The sequence below is a fragment of the Eptatretus burgeri genome, chromosome 3 (assembly GCF_056783735.1).
Source record: "Eptatretus burgeri isolate ZD-2024b chromosome 3, Ebu_testis_v1, whole genome shotgun sequence".
Lineage (NCBI taxonomy): Eukaryota > Metazoa > Chordata > Myxini > Myxiniformes > Myxinidae > Eptatretus > Eptatretus burgeri.
In genome coordinates this window covers 55517280-55536343 of record NC_140963.1, presented here as the reverse complement: position 1 = coordinate 55536343, position 19064 = coordinate 55517280, and the positions used below count along the sequence as shown (strand labels likewise).

Sequence of the window (19064 nt, the reverse complement as noted above, 5' to 3'; positions counted from 1 at the left end):
TTGGGTGCCACACCACGGAGCATTCCTTCCCCCGAAACGCTCAGGTACCAAAAACTGTGACCTCAACTCCCTCCCCCCCTGGCTGCAAAAGTCCTTTGCCTTTCATTGGGTTTATTTTGTCTGAGTGTGTGTCTGAGTGTGTTGGTGCCTGTCCATTAGATATGCCTGTATAAGTTCTTCATTGTTGTGATTGCTATTGCTTTTATTAATCTCACATCAAGTCTGCACTGTCTGCTTTTGTAAGTTGCTTGTATAATTGTCACACCCCACACCTCTCTCATCATTCCCTGCATTACATCCCCAATTAACCTTTTATTGTGCCACATGCTTTTCCTCGCTTATTGTAAATAAATAATAATTGTAGAAATGTTCCCAGCTCGCCTTTGTCTTTTCCTCCATCGGTCCACCATGGTTCGGATCTAAGTTTAGCCGGGTCTTTATTCCCAACCATCTGTTCTCTTTAGCCGGTACGTCCTTGGCAGTGCCGCTCAACTGCATCCGATCCGGAAAGGTAGTTGGTAGAGTGATCTGGTTTGGACAAGGAGTACCAAGGGCATGGTTAATTAGGTAACCTGATTCTAGGTTACGCGGTTGAGTTATTGGCGTCCACGGTCGGTTGAGTGACCCGCCACGTCACGGAATTATCCGTGAGCGATGGCCTACAATTCCGAGGAGTCTGGTAGGAATTGGCGTAGTTTCCCCCACCTTGTGGTCTTTTCACCGGACCCCACCGGCCTGCAACAATATATATATATATATATATGTATATGTATATATATATATATATATATATATATATATGTATATGTATATATATATATTTATATATATATATATATATATATATATATATATATATATATATATACATAAATATATCTACATACATCTCTATTATAATACCAAGCTTGCACACTAAAAACTTGGCTCGCCGTCACACGATCCCTATGAAATTGCTGTTGCACTTAGCGGACATGCCGACAATGTTTGGGAAGTCTTTGCGTTCCATAGTACCACTTGCATTTTGCACAATGCATATTCTTGTCATTCCCCGTGTACGGTCTGTCATCTGCTACCAGCTATGTTGTACTGCTATCCCGTGCATGTGCACGGGTATCGATAGTATACATATATATATATATATATATATATATATATATATATATATATATATATATATATATATGTATATATATATGTATGTATATATATATATATATATACATATATACATATATATATACATATATATGTATATATGTATATATATATATATACATATATACATATATATGTATATATACATATATACATATATATATACATATATATATATATATATATATATATATATATATATATATATATATATATATATATATATATATATATATATATATATATATATATATATGTGAGCAGGTTATCTCAAAACTTTGTGGACAGATTCGAACGAAATTTGGTGTGACGAGGACAAATCGATTCGATTTTGGTCAAGATCCGGATACAAAAGTTAAATTGTTCAGCCTGGTTTTTGATGTCTTATGTGCATACATTGTACTACATCAACAAACTAATATCTATTGCACACCTTCTTCTTGCGTATGGCAGCTTGGCTGCCACGTTGCTATCATTTTGTTTGGGCACAACAATGCCACTGATGCTGTGCCCCAATACCAGCACAGCCGTACTCATTTTTCCAACCCCAGAAGGATGACAGGTTGAGTCAATCCCACCTGGTGTTTATTCAGTGGCAAACGGGACTCAAACTCAAGACCCTAAGATCCCAAGCCAACCACCCTAACACGTAAGCCAACAACAGGCTTACCTGTAACACATGAAATGATGAAACACTCTGATCGGACAGTGCAGAGGAGTGTGCCGTGGCGCATCCTTTTATTGTTCATTTCTTGTTGTGGGAGCACATGTATATTGTGCAGGTATTTCATTCTGGAGCAAGATCCTATAAATTGTCGACCTCTTCCTGAGTCAGTTATTTGTCATTTTTGTTGTGTTATCATGCCCCAACCTTCACTTTCTTTCCAGCCACAATGGCCTTTACGCTCTCATTTATGTTGCTGTATTTGTTTTATTTTGGCACCACCTGTCGAGGGGAGAGGGGGGGTGAGCACTGTTCAGGCTCGTGACGTAATCAATACAATCGCGCGCTCAGCTGATCGCCGTTCTCACGCACTCATTGGTCGATAGTTTGACGCAGGCTCGTGTCATCCCGCCGATTGGTTGCACCTCCCATGAGGAGGTTGTATGGTAATGCTCCGCTGTGATTGGACGAACTTGCCGGTTTTCCCGTTGGTGCTGGTTCACATTGCCGCGCTGTGATTGGTTGCCCGGCGGTGGCATGTTTCAGTGCTCGCGATGGCTCCGCGCAAAATCTCTAACTTTTTAACACTTTCCTGTAATTGTAACACATTCAACTGCGTTGTACGAAAATATTTTGGTGGATTAGTAAACTCGCGACTATTTATCGCCTTGTTTGTTACAATACCAACGTGGAAACCACCTCAGCACTCTGAATTACCCTGATTGCCGTCGAGCACCCCCCCGACCCCCACTCCCCCCTATTTCCGGTCATATTAATAACCCGAACAGATTTTTTTTTATCGTCTCCGAACCATTTCGCAGCGTTTATTTTACGGACTTTTTACGATTATAAAACGATCTTTCCTTCTCTCCGTGTATCCTGTTTTATGCCTGATTTATTTATTTATTTTAAGCTTACCTGTACTCCCCTCCCCCTCTCCTCTTCGTTTTATTTAAATATCCAACCCTGAGCCAGTCCCCTTTCCGCGCTTCTCTCCCTCAACTTTGAATTGATAGTTCTGCCGTTCGTCCACGAATCGTGCTCCTTCCGTGTCCGACTTCAATGAACGACATGTCTGATCATTCATTGAAAGCGATTCCTGATTGAGGAGGTTCACGCTCTCCACGTGGTGTAAAACCGCCTGGCGGCTGCTGAGCTGAATGGGACATTTGCATTGACAAGGTAAGAGACTCCTCGGCAGCTTCATTTTCAACTCTCCCCGCCGTGAGGGAGTACATGAGCACGTGTCACCCCCCCCCCTCAAATTGGTAGTACATCGGTCATGCTCCCCAATGTGGTAAATTATTCTGTGTAAGTGTATAACCTCCCCCCCCACCACCCCAAGAAGTCGTACATTGGTCTGTGTGCTGTGCCTCCCTCCCCTCCCTCCCCCCATAGAACATTGGTTTGTCCCTGTTGGTCTGCTGTACGTTTCTGTGCCCCCACCCATCCTCTCTCCAACAGTGCAAAAGTCTGCACCTCCCCCCCCCCCCCGCAACTGTACATTTTCTGTCCTCCTCCCCTCCCCCCGCTTTCTTAGTCTGCATGCTGTCTCCCTCTCCCTCCCCCTCCGTACATTGGTCTATGTGTACATTGCTCTGCCCCCACCTCACCCCCACCCCCATCAGCACATTGGTCTGACCCCCACCACTCTCCCCAGCAGTGCATTGGTCTCTGTGCTGTGTAGCCCCCCCCATCTTCTGCAGTCGATTCGTCTATGTATATACTGTTGTGCTCCCACCCCTCTCCCCTCCAGCAGTACATTCATCTTCCCCTCCCCCCCACCCTGACTTTAGTCTATGTGCTGTGTCCCTCTCTTCCATCCCCCCCACCCAACAGTACATTAGTCGACATGCATGTTGCTCTCCCCAACCTCACCCCCACCCCCATCAGCACATTGGTCTGACCCCCACCACTCTCCCCAGCAGTGCATTGGTCTGTGTGCTGTGTAGCCCCTCCCCCATCTTCTGCAGTAGATTTGTCTATGTATACGTTGTGCCCCCACCCTCCTTCTCCAGCAGTACATTTGTCTGCCCCTCCCCCCCACCATGACTTTAGTCTGCGTGCTGTGTCCCTCTCTTCCACCCCTCCCCAACAGTACATTAGTCGACATGCATGTTGCCCTCCCCCACTTCACCCCCCACCCACATCAGTCTATTGGCCTGCCCTTCCCCCCAGTAGTACCCCTCCCCCACCCGCAGTACATGAGCATGTGTATGTTGATGTGCCCCCACCTGACCCCCCCACCCCCGGCAGTTCATTCCTCTGTCTCCTCGGCATGTCTGCCCAGCCAGCGGGACGTTGCTGTGCCCCCCTCTGCTTCCCCACTTCCAGCAGGTTTTGTTTCATATGGTGAAGTAAAAATTACCTTTCCCTCGAGTTTGATGTACCGGGTGTTTATCATCTCTTTGTACAATTTTTCCAGTTTTATAACCTTGGATGTACACATGATAGACGCACATGGTAAGTGGCATATGAAAGCATAATTACTTCCTCCATTGAAGGTTGGACAGACCTTGTGATTTCATCCCTCTGTCTGTCTGTGTGTCTGTCTGTCTTTGAGCAGGGTATCTCAAAAAATTATTGATGGATTTGGAGGGAACTTGGTGGACAGGTTAGGTGTATGACAAGGACGAATTGATGAGATTCTGGTGAAGATCCGGATACCCGGATACTGGAATTTTAAAGTGATTTTTCACCGTTGACAAGTAGGGTCAAAAAAACGATAGAGAGCACGATATCTCAAAACACTGTGGATTGATTTGGATAAAACTTGGTGGATGAGTTGGGTAGATGACATGAACAAGCTCATTAGCTTTTTGTTAAGGTTTGGATCCAGATCTGGCCGATAGGTGGGATACGAAACGTAAACTGTTCAGCGTGGCGGAGGTATGCGCTCCAGCGAGTGCCGTTCTACTTCATAAAGTGTTGTTCTTTTTTTTTTCTTCAAGAATACAGTTCAAAATTTACAGCTTCATCATAACCAACATTTTTCACAATACATCGTTGAATCTGATTTTCCAGCTCATTCAAAACATTCTGCAGTTCCTGCTGAGAGATCTAATGAATTGCATTTGTCATTGTCGTCTTAATTCGATCAAAATAATTTTTGATGAGTAAACAACACTTTTAAACGTAGCTCCCAACAAGTATTCCGATGGGGAATGAGGTGGCGAAGCAATTGGTCCATGTCTATAAATCCACTTGTCTTGGAAGATGTCATTCAAGAACCGTCTCGCATTCGAAGTTCTATGGTAAGGGGCCTCGTCTTGCTGGAGGAAGGTGCTATCTGAAACATGGAATCGTCGTGAGTTTAGTGGTAAAGAAATCCTCTAACCTTATAAAAGCAACGCTTCTGCAAAAGAAGAGGACCAATGATGCGTTGTGTTCGTGAGAGCACACCGGACAGATTATTATTATTATTATTACTTTTTAATTATTGAGTCTCTTTCACGTTTCTAAACTTCCTGAGGTTTTTCTGTTCCCAAAAATGTGGCAATTGCACTGTCGGACTTTGCCACTGATATAGAAGTTGCCTCATCAGAAAATGTCAACCCCTTCAAGATACCCAGGAGACTTGTATAATTAACAATAATTACAACATGAACTAAAACTTTATGAATTATGCTTTCATATGCTGTTTACAGTTTACTTTGATCATGTGTAAATATAAAGTTATCAAAGTTTGAAGTTGCACTGTAAGGACATTGTAACGGCCATGTTTTCAATGCCATTCAACTTTTGTGACACACTGTAGTTTGTGCTGCATTTCGTTTCTTGTGGGTGTCGTACTCTCGGACCAATGACCTGCAGTACCTTCCCAGAAGGGGAGATGGACGGACGGGAATGGAAAACCTCACTTTTTTGGCCTGCAGTTGAGGCGGTTAAGTGTTTTTCGGGGAGCGGGCAGGGTGGACATGAGAAGACGCTTGAGGAGGTGTTTTATTGATTTATGTATCCCAAGGCTATTCGTGTGTCGCTCCAAGGTTTGTTTAGCTGTGTATTATTGTGAAGGACAGGACACACTCAAATCACCCAGTGATGAAATATACTGGGGGTTAAAGCCCTGACTCCCAACATGTTGGTTACCCTGTTTTTGATTACATATATGATTAAGGCACCAAAGTACATGTTCTAATTCTGCACAGTGAGCCATATAAGAATGATAATCGTCATCTATGGAGCACATGAAGAGCTACAGTTATTGTTGGCACGTGGGGCAGAGGCCTTGTGGTGGAGATAGCATTGAGAAAGAAGGAATCCACTACCTCGTATCCACATTTTTATAACTTTTATAACTTGATATAAGTACTGTATAGTATATAATTTGATTTATACAGACCTGAAGGAAGAGAGAGGTAGACCTATAATATCACAACTATCCCTATCACTTATTATTTTGATTCTTATGAAGTTGTTCGGGAGGGTTCAAGGGTTTTGGTGTACACGTACTACGTTGTGTTTAGAACACTTGTCCACCCACTCTCTTCCAACCAATCTCCGAACAGCGGAAAAAGAATAAAAAAACCTCATTTGTTGCAATAAATCTTTGGGAAATCTGAAATGATCATGCTGCTTGACCTATAAACATTGTTTTTCACGTCACCTCCCGACAAAGTTGTCTTTTCTATATGCAGACCTCCCAAACATCAGGTCATGAAGATGTCTTCTCCACGTGAAGTTGCCCAGGGCTTGCTGGGCCATTGCATACAGTGTATGATCAACAGCAATCACTGGGACTTGGCCAGGGTTAAGATGCTGAACAACTGATTGAATTTACCGTTTCCATTTAATCGTTTACCGTGGAATATTTGATCATGGCTGCTGGTTGTGCGTTGTCTGTAAACGAAAGTAGAAGTGCAGTTAGAACATCCGGAGGTATAAGAGACTGCTGCATGTGAGCGTTTTCGGTGCTCTGTCCTTTTAAATTCTGAGCTTCAAGCAAGGAAGCAGCACGTACAATTTTAGAGTCTTGTATGGTGAAGTCGTGATTTTTTTTTTTTTGCTGGTTTTTTTTTCAAACAAAAGAAACAAGTGGGTTCCATCTGTCTCTCTTGCGTGGGGGCTTCTTGTGTGGACTCTTCCCGTTCCGGGTGTCTTCCGTCTTCACGGCCCGCTTCAGCCTCGTATTGTTGAATTTTAGGCGACAAAGTTTGTGCCATACAGCCAAATTAGCCATGAGTGTCTGTTGAATGCCAATGTCTTCATCAAGCCTTTAACATCCACAGACGTTGGCATGCATCCACGTTCCTGGAATTTATAAGAGCTTGTCCATGGAAGATTTGTACCCACATCCAACATCGATGTTGGATGAATTGGTGGACATTGCAAGACCTCCCCAGTGTCTTCCTGGCACAGCAAGGAAAGCTCCCATTCGGTAGATGAAACTATTCCAGGTTGTTTCGATGAAACTGGTTTAGCAGGATCTACAAGCTTGAAACTTTTGGGCATTGTAATTGTCTAATTTTAGATATCTGTAAAAAAAAAATTAATATAGACAATGAAATTTTTCAAATTGCAGCAATGGTCATGGTTGAACCATTCCAAGAAGATTAGGTCTGAACCACTAATTTGACCTCCGATGTTCACACCGCATCCCTCACTGGATATTTTAGGTTAACCCTCCCACCCCACACATCCCAAGCACCTCAAATCGTGTAAAACGCACAATTACATGTGATCTGTAGCTTGGAAATACATGATCCATGTTATGGTAAGACTAGTTCAGTGGTGAAGTGTTTTATTTATTTTATTTTTTTTGGGGGGGGGGGGTGTGGGTTTAAATTCACGGAAATGTTTCGTTGTATCCCCTTACGTTGCACCATTCAAGATATCTCTGAGTAAATTGAAAAGTAAATGTCCTGATTCTATGGAACAGTTCGTATTGTAGTCATTAAACAATAAAACACCAATAAATAGCGATTTAGTAATAAATTTTCTTGGGGGGTGTATCCATGTCTAATATTAATCATCGTGTTGCAGGCTATAAGTTTGCCAGATTTGATCCTTTTCAATGGAAGAGCTTGGCTCCTGGACTAATGTCCCACCTACCCTCGGGCAGGTTAAAATTGGGAAAGTCCTTCAAGCATCAGGTCACTTTTGTACTTTCATTGTAACTTATCATATTCTTTTTTATTATCTTGTCAAAACGAAGTTTTTACAAGATATGTTAGTCAGCTTGTATGTTTTTTTTTTGTTGTTTGTTTGTTTGTCTGTAATCACGTATAAAAAATTCTGCAGAGCACAGTTATCATCGGAAATTTTTGTAACTTCGCCTATCAGAGGCCTATAGAGGTCCCTTACAGCGCATAAAATTTTGAAGGTCAAGGTCAAAGGTCAAGGTCACTTTGTAGCAAATCAGGGGAGTCGACGAAACCCTTATTTTTTGAGTAATTTTGATCGGATCGTCTTCAAACTTCATGGGAATATAGTTCATGGTCTGGCGCTCAGCTGATTAATTTTTGGTGGCGATTGGCCTTGACCTTCATATGTTTTTTTTATTTATTTTATTTTTTTGTCTGTAATCACGTATAAATCACTCTGCAGAGCACAGTTATCATTGGAAATTTTTGTAACTTCGCATATCAGAGGCCTATAGAGGTCCCTTTCAGCGCATAAAATTTTGAAGGTCAAGGTCAAAGGTCAAGGCCACTTTGTCGCAAATCAGGGGAGTCGACGAAACCCTTATTTTTTGAGTAATTTTGATCGGATCATCTTCGAACTTCATGGGAATATAGTTCATGGTCTGGCGTTCAGCTGATTAATTTTTGGTGGCGATTGGCCTTGACCTTCATGGTTAGCGCCTAAGGTCAAACATATTTGACCCCAAGGTCAAATTTTCAAGTTTTAAAAACCATATCGTGTAGTACCTCAAATTGAACACCTCGATGAGTGCTTTCTAGATATGTCAAGCTTGAGACATTATGACGTCATTTGGTGACGTTATGAGGCAAAAGCATATTTTTCATGGTTACTCTGTAGAACGATTCTCATCGGAATCTCTCGTAGGCAGATATGCCTCAAGGAGTCGCTCCTGGTGGATAGCAGCTCTGTTCACCTCAGTGTGACCTTAAACAAGTCACACGTGGTCACCTTTTGGCAAGATACGGGTCACCCTGCGGGTGACATTGGTTTATTTATTTATTATACCTCCGCTGACGAAGTCACCAGGGCATTATGTTTTTGGGTTGTCCGTCTCTCCGTACGTACGTCCAAAAGGGTTAGGGTTATGTATGTTCGGTTTGCGAATGCAACTGGTGAAGTAGCAATAATAATGGAGACTTTCATGCTCTTGACAGCAGAGATTCATGACAAGTCAAGAAGCTTTACAATGCTCGAAGCAATCCTGGATGGGTCACCATTACATTGCAGGATCCTTTTTTTGTATACACTGTCGAGGCTCGTATGAGAGCTGACACACAGAACACACAACAAGGGGAGCAGGAGACAAGGACCAGGGGGGGGAGAGGGAAGGAAAAACAGTGGGGAACAGAGACAGGAGATCTGTGGAAGGGAGAGGGATGGGGTGGGGTACACTGGGTAAACAAAATGGACACAAAAAGGGACTTTCAGGTCTTTACGTGACAGGTACTTTCAGGAAGGAAAGCCGGGAATTTGAAGGAGGTGGGTTTGGGGTGTATTAGCAGGGGTAGAAAATATCGAGGTTTTGGATGGTGGAAGATAAGAGATGGTGGTGAACAGTTGTTTTGAAAACCTTGAGGGAAGAGTGGGATTGAAGATAATGTGGGAGTTTGTTCCAAAGGTGGGGAAAAAGAGGAATGAAAGAGTGAAGGTGAGCAGTGTTTCTTGATTTTGGTAGTTTTACCAGAAGGGGGTTTCTGTCGGAAATATGGGGGGGGGAGACATATCTCAGACAGAGCAGTGGGGGCAAGGTCAGAGAGGAGACTGCAGAAGACGCAGACGACCCACCTGCCTGCGGTGAGACAGTGAGAGACCCAAAGACCGAACCACATCGTGGCAGATACCAATGATTCTAAATGCCTTGGTTTCCACAGCAGGAAGCTGAGAAAGGTGAGGCGGGAGCACCAGCCCAGAGGGGAGAGCAGTACTCCATCAGGCTGCGGATGAAAGCTTTGTATGTGGTCAGGAGCTTAGGTGTGCCAAGGAAGGAATTTGCATGACGGAGGACGCCCAGTTGGCAACTGGCTTTGGAGGATAGCTTATAAATGTAGCTTTTCCAGGAAAGATCATGACAGTTGGTGAGACCCATAAGCTTGAATGAAAGGACTTCAAGAAGATTGTTGAGAAAGTAGATGTGGGGAGCGGGGGGTGGGGGGGTGTGGTTACAGACGGTCCTTTTTGAGAAACATTGAGAGATTGTGAGATTTGTCAGGGTTAAAAGACATGTTCCACATGTTGGACCAGCTTCTGATTTTATCCAGATCTGCAGTGAGCGAAGAAGCTGCTGCTTGCCGGTCTGAGGGACGACAGATGGTACGGCAGAGGGTGGAGTCATCAGCAAAGAGATGAAGAGGATTTTCCAGAGAGACAGAGAGATCATTGATGAAAACCAGAAAAAGAACAGGGCCCAGAACTCTGCCTTGAACTCCAGCCTGGATAGGAAGAGGGGATGAAAGAACTCCATTTAGGGCCACACAGTGTCTGCGAGCCACGAGTGGAGATGTCCTTGGATACCATAGGAAGAGAGTTTGGTGAGCAGGGCAGAGTGACAGACTGTATCAAAAGCACGCGATATGTCTAGGGAGATTGCTCTGATTTTATGTCTGGCATTTAGGATCTCCATCCATTGTTGGGTCTGCTGATTGGTCCGCAGTTGCAGGGATCTGTTTTTGCACCTTTTTTATGCAGAGCAGTGATGTTAGCAGATTTCCAAGCAGATGGCAGATGACGTTGAGCAAATGAGAGGGTGAATAGAACAGAGAGAGGGTGAGCAAGAGCTGCAGAGCAGGTTTTTAAGACACGTGGGCTGATGCTGTCTGAACCGGTTGCAGAATCTGAGTTGAGGTTTGACAGCAAGCTCTCCACCTCGTCAGGAGAAGAGGACATAGAGTCCAGGAACAGCTGGGTGTGACTGGGTAAGGTGGGTACAGAAAGCGATGGGTTTTGTACACAAGATTTCAAAACAGAGTTTCGGCATTCAGCCTTTTCACGTGCAGTGTCAGCTGTGTGGCCATTTGAGGTAAGGGAGGGAATGGAGGGGGAACGTACACCAGAAACAGACTTAATCAGACACCACCAGGATTTGCAGGTGGGAGACAGGTTTGAGAGTTCAGACTTGAGATGAGAAAGATGTTCTTTTCTGGCTCTCCTGAGGGGACACACACACACTTGTTCCGAGCTTTGTGGAAGGAACTGAGATTGCCTTCAGTCGGATTAGCCTTCCATGAGGTGAAGGCAATTTGTTTCAGGACACGTTGTGGTTCCTTTGCTTTTTTGCAGAAGATTTCTCATCAGTTATGGGAAGTGATTTTTATTACTAAAAATGTTCTTTAAAAAAAAAAAAATCTCTTTTCCACTTGACTTGCTGTTTACCTTTTACCTTTTTCTGTCACTTCCATGTATGACTACTACTACGACTATGCCCAACTTTAATGATCCAGCTGGTGATGTCTAAGGTTCAACGAAATGTGATTTGGGCATGAATTTTTAATTTTCTCAGGGTGCCGGCAAAAACTCACCTTCTCTTCAGGTAAAACGCTGCATAGAATCTTTAATGTGTACCAGATCATGCCAGCAGATGGAACACCCAGTTTAGCATACGTGTGAGTGACGGAGCGCTTGGAGATTAAAAACGACGCCCACGAAGCATCAATCCGACGGTTTAAGAGTTGTGTCGGGAATCGAACCGAAGCTAGATAGCGCTGTCTCTGCACCATTCTGTCGCACCATCACTTCCATTCCATGCCTCCATTGTTCTCTCCTTTGTGTGGCTCGCCTCCATATATCTTGAACTCTTAAGAAGGTTATTTTTACATTCAGCTTCTCTTTCTCACTCGATTTATAGTCATAACAATATTGATGGCTTAACCTTGTTATTTAATGTCTTTTTCATGGGGATCAAATGTAGTCTTTTTCCATATTAACAGAACAAGTATTGTGTTTCGAATGTAAAACAAGCTGAGTATATAATGATCAACTTTTTCTTGCAGGCTGTGGATTTAGTGAAATATTTATTATCGGTTCTGTTAAACCTCATTTGGCGAAGCTTTTTCCAGCCACTTTCATTGTATGGTTATGGTAAATGATGTGGCACGGTGACGTGCAGGACACGTGGCATTTGTAACTTCCTGCCAAATGTTTTCGATTACAATATACTGTGAAGGTATTCAAATTTCTTGCTTGCTAGTGAAAAGGCCAGGTCGGCAAGACCGCTCATGTTTAAATTGATCGTATCTCAATGACACGTATTAATGACTGAAGCACAATGTCAACATTTTGAATGATGCAGGTTTCTCCTGGGTCACGTGATGTTGTTCCACCGACGTCGAGAGGCTTTACTTGCACGAGGGAGGTTGTACAACGTTGGAGAGCAACGGCTAAGCTTGTGTAACTTTGTACTCGGTCAGGTTGAATTGCACTCCAGAGCTGGATTTAGCACCTATTCGTCAGTAGCCAAACATCTGAATCGCGTTTGGTGTACCTGTAAAACAGCAGCACCCTTTCTGCTGCGCTTCTACTTCTGGATTTTAATTTGTTTGGTGTTTCAGTTCGTGCAGTTGTGACATAGCTTCCCAGGATCCGATCTGCCTTCAACACAGAGTTAAGAATGCTGGATGCTCCTTCATCTCAATCTTCATCTCAATCTGGCCAGTTGGGTTATAAATGGCTGTCAAGGTCAACGCCGACAGTAAAATGCAAGCGAGCGAAGTTTCGGCGTAGGCGGAAGGTGGGAAGCAAGCAGGAACAAGTTGGATTGAAACTCGAACCCGGCGGAGCTGCTTTGCTGATGGAGAGGTTACAATGTGAATCTCACCGAAGAATGTGTTCTAACCGGAATACTGGTGTTCATTGCTCTCGTCCTTCATCGTCGTCATCGATGTATCTTCCACTGCCGCTCATTAAAATCACACCCTCAAGCGACGACGAAGGTGGGAGCTGGTCACGTTCCTCGACTCCCAGTGGGTCTCCACGCCGCCGCAAATCTCTTCTGAGAAAGTGGCTTCGTGCGAGAGACCAGTCACTGTCAGAAGATGGCGATAGGTGGGGATGCCTGGTGGATGCCGAATTGCTTTTAATATTCAAATTTTTTTTTTTAATCGTAAAAATAATGATGATTTGGAGGTGGTAGGATAGTCATCTTAACCTTGCTATAAACTGTCACCCTGGTGTTTTGCTGGCATGGAGATTCATCCATTGTGTGCCGTCCCTTGGATGGATGTTATGCTCTGTCCCATATCGTAGCATTAGGTAGTGGATGTTAAAGATCCGACGGTTTTTGTGAATAATAGGCAAGTTATCTCCGGCACCATAACCAAATTGAAAATTCCTACACTCTGTTGAGTTTCCTGAGTGGCGACCTGTCCATGATTGTAACTCTTCGCCAATGAAGCTGCTTTAGCAATCTTGTGTGCCGAATGGTGTGAGCAAGATAGATACAGATGTTTTTGACAGATTTTGCATTTTTTATAAATTATTTTAATGACAGTGGCATAGTGCAACTCTCAACACTAATGCAATTTCTGTTTTTTTTTTTTTAATTTACATTTTACTTCATGACAAAAGAAAAAAGTAATTGAAAATACTTGAAGTTTATAATTCCTTGTAATTGGACACAAAAATGGCATTGTGGTACAATTCCCCCCAATTCCTATTTAAAAGTGATTATTTGTAGGATTAAGGCTATGGATGTTAATAATAATAATATTAGCAAGTGAAATCCTTCAATACGCACGTGTGGTGAAGCAAATGAGTACCCAAATGTTAAAATATGCAATTTATGCTTTTTCAGTTGAAAAACAATTAAAAAGCGTACTTAATATTTGAAATGTAAAAATCTTGTTATTATTGTGATAAGCACCTTTTATATATAACAGAAGGAATGAAATCGTTCGATACAGCGTGGCAGGAGGCCGCAAAAGAATGATGTAAAATAAGAAGAACATAGCTTTCGGCGATCGGCGATCTGCGCGAAATGCGATGGTGGGCGGAAATGACGTCTTTCGGCGCGAAATGCGATGGTGGGTGGAAATGACGTCTTTCCTTCATTTGTACATGAGAGGGGAGCGTTTCTTGGTTTTTTTTTTTTCCCCGTCAAGCAATAAATTAAATGGTTTTCACATATATAACACATTAGTTTCACAAATTTCCATGAAATACTCGGGTATTTCCGTCAATTCTCGCTATTTCTGTCTAGGTTACGCACTGCATCTACCAGACTGCCGTCATTGGCTGTCTTGAGGCACGTGGGGGTGGGGGGGGACACCGGAGACGCAGTCGACACCGGGGACATTTTAAACTCGGTGCAATTGTATACAGCGCATGCACTGTAATAATAATTATACCTTTAATTTTGTGTTGTAAAAGCACATAGAGTTGTGGAGGCAGTTTCATTTGCAAGGGGACAGTCCTGGACAGGTCGCCCCTCTGACGCATGTTAACCCGAATGGTTATTACACCACTACACATCGCCGGCCAGAGAAGGACGACAGGCTGAGTCAACCCCACTTGGTGTTAATTAAATGGTTGACGGGTTCAAACTCGGGCCCCTTAGGGCCCACGCCAGCCACCTTAACCACTAAGCCAACACTAGGAGTGGTGTGGATGTTATGATTTGGTGGTGGTCCTGGATGGCTGCGGTTTGTAATAAGTATCATTGAAGAGACCTTTATGTATGTTTAAAGCCTGAAATGCAGATTTAATGGATTCCACTATGAGCCAAGATATGTAATTAACCCGTTTCCTAACCAAGCATTTAATAGCTGTGGCTGCACTGTCCCCATGATGATTGGTCCATCGGTTATTGGACTTCACATCTTCCTGACACTGCATGGTTTATGCTTTTTATCACATCAAATCCAACAGCACTTGTAAGTGCTCGCCACAAAAGTTCAAGTGTCATTGGTTCCTCCTTTTCCTGTGCTCTTGAACCACAAATTCTGAAATGTAATACCGTAGTTAACAATTATGCTGGATGCTGCTATTTTCTTGACCACAAAGTCTTTTGTTGCAGAATCCATTGTATGAAATTTCCTCGGTGAGCTCGGTTTATTTTTAATTTTTATTTTTTTAATGCCATTAATAACTAAGGATACCTGCCAATTTTTAAACACTGCAAGAACAGCTTGACTCCTGAGTTTTATTCAAATGTAAAATTATCTTCATGAGTACGTACCTATCATGGAGTCCAGGGGCACTTGCGCATTCATGCACTTTGTGAGGTAGTTGCACATACGAGAAGACGGCGAAACGGTTTTTTTTTTCTTCCTCGTATATCACAACGAAAAACATGACGTTCTCCATCCTGAAAATTGCCCACTATGAGGAAAAATGTGTGACTGGCTGTAAAATACCTGGAAAAGGACTAATATCTGTGCCAAGTATCACTTGTGCAGACCCATGCCTTCAAATGGAAGAGAATTTTATTAAAAGTTTCATCAGGACCCCCTTTTTATGATTGAATTTTAGATGTATCACATGTATTAAGAGACATAATAAAATAAAATTCACTTTCTGCATTTTCATGCCTGTGCACGTGCTTCCCCGTGCTTTGCTTTTGCTTTCTACCAGGTTTACATACATCGATCTTTACCAGGTCTTTCATGATACTAGGTTTTTTTCCCTCTCGAATAAATTGAGTTATTCAAACTCCTGGGTCTCCCTCTCAGCCATGATCTTTCTTGGGCAAACTACATTTCAAAGTTGGCTTCTAAAAGCCAGCCACTAACTGGGCATTCTGCATCGTGCAAGGTCCTTCCTTGGTACATCTAAGCTCCGATCTACCGACAAGGCTTTCATCCATACTTTGATCGAACACTGCTCTCCCCCCCCGCCCCCCACCTGCGCTTGCGTCCCTGTCTCACACCTTTCTCAGCTATATGCCGTGGAAACCAAGGCCTTTAAAATCGACAAGTCTGGAGACGGCGATGGTTCACGAGCAATGTACACAGTTCGCTTTTTTTATTTTTTGACCTTCGAGGGGACGCCATGGGCAAACTGGTGGGAATCGGGAAAAACGTAAATGATGAAAGTTGTAGTACTCGAAGAGCACTTATTGCATTCCAACTTTCATTCGATACAGTTGAAAACCCTTTGAGCTCGATGCCCAATTTATTGATTTTTTTTTGACATTTCCTAAGTTCGTGACCTTGGACCGAAAATGAAAAATCGAGCTCCGTGGGGCTATGCAGGTGCCATTGGGCTAACCAGATACCGAAATCCCTGCCAGATTCGACAAACCCCCTCGGAGAAGATGCAAATTGAAATCAGCTACCCCCTAAAAACACGTTTTTTGGGCTCTGCCCATAATGGGCGCAGCCCATTCTCCGGAAAACACAACTAGATCATGATATAAACCTCCCACCCAAATTTTTATCAAGATCTGATCAAAACCCACGGAGCTATGCTCGGGACAGACAGACAGACAGACAGACACACACCCATAACGAATATAGTGGTCACTTACTGACTCGTGAACCAATTATTGGAATCTCTCACACTGAAGCTGAGTCTATGAGCCTATCGCTTTGCCATCACTTACAGGTCAGTGTTCTCCTTCTTCCACCTCCTTTCTGGCCTTGTACCCTTTGCCCTCTCTGTTCTTTGTTCTACACCCCTCCCCCCCTCTCCCCTGGTTTCTGCAGGGCACACTCGTTGCACTATCAACCCCATTCTCGTGTATCTACCAAAATCCAGTCACTGCTCACCTCCACCCATTTGTTCCTCTGCTTTTCCCGCCAGTGGAACCAAGTTCCACATCCTCTTCAATCTCATTCCTCCCTCCAGGTCTTTTAAGACAGCAGTTCACCGCCATCTCAGATTGTCCCCCAATCCAAAACCATGATCTTTTCTACACCCATGAAACCATCCCTCACTCCTCCCCCAAATTTTGCTTCTGCATCCATCTCGTCCACCCTTTGCGGTCTCCCCTTCCCTTCCCCTCATCGCTACCCGCATCCCTTGTTTGTCCGTCTCCGTCTATTTTCTCCATCGGCCCTGCTCTTGGCATTTCCCACTTCTCTTTCTGCTGTTCCTTTTGTTTTTCTGTGTCCTGATCTGACCGGTGTTCCCAGTCTTCCATGAGCCTTGACTGTATACCAAAAATATAGAAAACGGGTATTTTAAAATTTATTTTTCATTCACTTTCATAGGCTTGCTTTGTTAATTTTTCTGAATGATTAGAATGGTTTTAACCCTTCCAGTTGCTATTTTATTTTGCCATTGTTCTTGACCTTTGGAATAGTGGGTATCACGTTCACCTCATGATCACAAGGCCCGTAGTTTTGTGTGTAGCTCATGTCAGATTTTAATTATTTTTTTATCACTTTTACTTTTTGGTATTTTAGCAGGCTTGTGAATGGAAAAGATCATTGTACTGCTTTGTTGAGGATACCTGTGGTTGGAATCATAAGTTCTGTAATTATTCTCAAAGGATTGGAAAATGCCATTGTAATTGGTGAGTGTGTGAGTCCACACACTGATGTACTTTATATGGATCATTCATTTTTAGATCTAACATAACCTATACGCCCCAGAGACGCTGCAGCTATAATCTTCTGGTTTTTTTTTTCTTTTGCAGCAATGAAACTGGAATAATGTTTGCTAATTTGACCATAACAAGTGAAGATTGCACAGATTCTGTGCAGCATTTGCTGTCACAGCAACTTGTTTCGAAATGACACTTCACACAGCATTTCTTTTGGTTCTTGCGGTACTCTTCAGACCAGGGACTCGACGAGCACGTCCGGACGGCCTTGATTACTTTTTGAGATGGTTCGCCAAGTTCATTGTCCGAGGTGTGCTGAAAGGCTTGCGAGCGATGAGCGCCCCGGGCATCTTTTCGGCACACTTGGACGATTTTCTAATTTAATTGTGATGTCCGAAGTTAGCCGTGCCCGTTTTCGAGTGTGCGTTTGTCCACACCTAGATCGACTGTAATCTATATTGTTCATTTTAAAGTGTTTGAAAAGTTGCATCTCATGCACACAGTTTTGCACAGTAATGAAAAAGTTATAAATTTTTCATTCAAATTCATATATGTGAAATTTAATTTAATTTTTTTTTTTTTTTTTTTTTTTACGAGTGGTCCGTACTCGGTGGATCATAGTGTGAAAGGCGTCCCCTAAACAAATACCCCTATGGGGCTCTGCAGTGTTAAATGCTCTCTTTTTTGCACTTGTACTGCTTTTGCCATCTGAACAAAATTACACAGCACAACCTGTGTTCAGATGAGCAAGAATTTCCCCCAGCGTTGTACCATCACTCATGCCACTACTGTGCCAAATTTGCCAATAACAAAAAGAAAACAATTCAATATGGTTGATTGGTGTGGATTGTTACCTCTGCCACCAAAGGTGAAGGAGGTTATGTTTTTCACCCCTCTCTGTCTGTTTGTCTGTGTACAGGATATCTCAAAAAGTTGTGTACGGATCCGGATGAAATTTTGTGGACAGGTTTGTTGTGTGACGAGGACGAACTGATTAGATTTTGGTGAAAATCCGGATCCGATGACTTGAATTTTTTTAAAGTGATTCTTCACCATTGAGAGATGGGGCCAAAAATGATATAGTACTGTATAGCATATTTCAAAAAATGTATTGGGCCCCAAATATTCTCATGGATCAGGCATTACGTGGCAGAGGTATACGCTCGACCGAGTGCCCTTCTAGTTGCTTTTTTGTTGAGCATTTATTAATGTAGTTATGGGGCAAATTATTCTTTAATTCATTGCCTTTAGATACATATGTCATTACAACAGGGCGATCATGGTCTTGCGCAAGATTCAATATTTTTGTACCAAAAAAAAATTTTTTTGAATTAATTTAAATACCATTGCATTCTTGATTGTGAATATCTGGATACTCTTCAACTTTCTAAATTGCTATCAAGATGCTCGAGGCAACTTGTGTGAACCATTTTCTTTCTTTTATTTCTAAATGTATGCATTTATATTGATAAATGATTATTATGTGCAACACTGTGCGATACTTGTACTCGCTGTGGCACTGGCAATGAAAAACACTTCGGAAAGTGGAAACGCAGCATCGATCGGAAAGTTACGTTTACCACGTAATCGAAGGTGTTTTGACACCATGCTGACGCGGAT

At 42.9% G+C, this 19064-nt stretch overlaps 1 protein-coding gene across 5 annotated transcripts in view; it reads left to right on the top strand.

The window, feature by feature from the left end:
• LOC147029950 (protein Aster-B-like) overlaps positions 1–19064 on the top strand; it is a 261828-nt gene that overhangs the window by 48250 nt on the left and 194514 nt on the right. The window contains exon 1 of one of the 5 annotated variants that reach the window (XM_085873489.1): positions 2413–3004. The exons of 1 other annotated variant lie outside the window; for it this stretch is intronic. Coding sequence is in view for 3 of the 4 variants with exons in the window: in XM_085873482.1 (XP_085729608.1) it covers positions 12570–13003 (434 nt within the window). In the remaining variant the exon portion in view is untranslated. Of the gene's footprint in view, positions 1–2412; positions 3005–12295; positions 13004–19064 lie in introns of those variants that run through there. 3 more of the 5 variants (XM_085873482.1, XM_085873483.1, XM_085873484.1) reach the window with 3 other exon arrangements.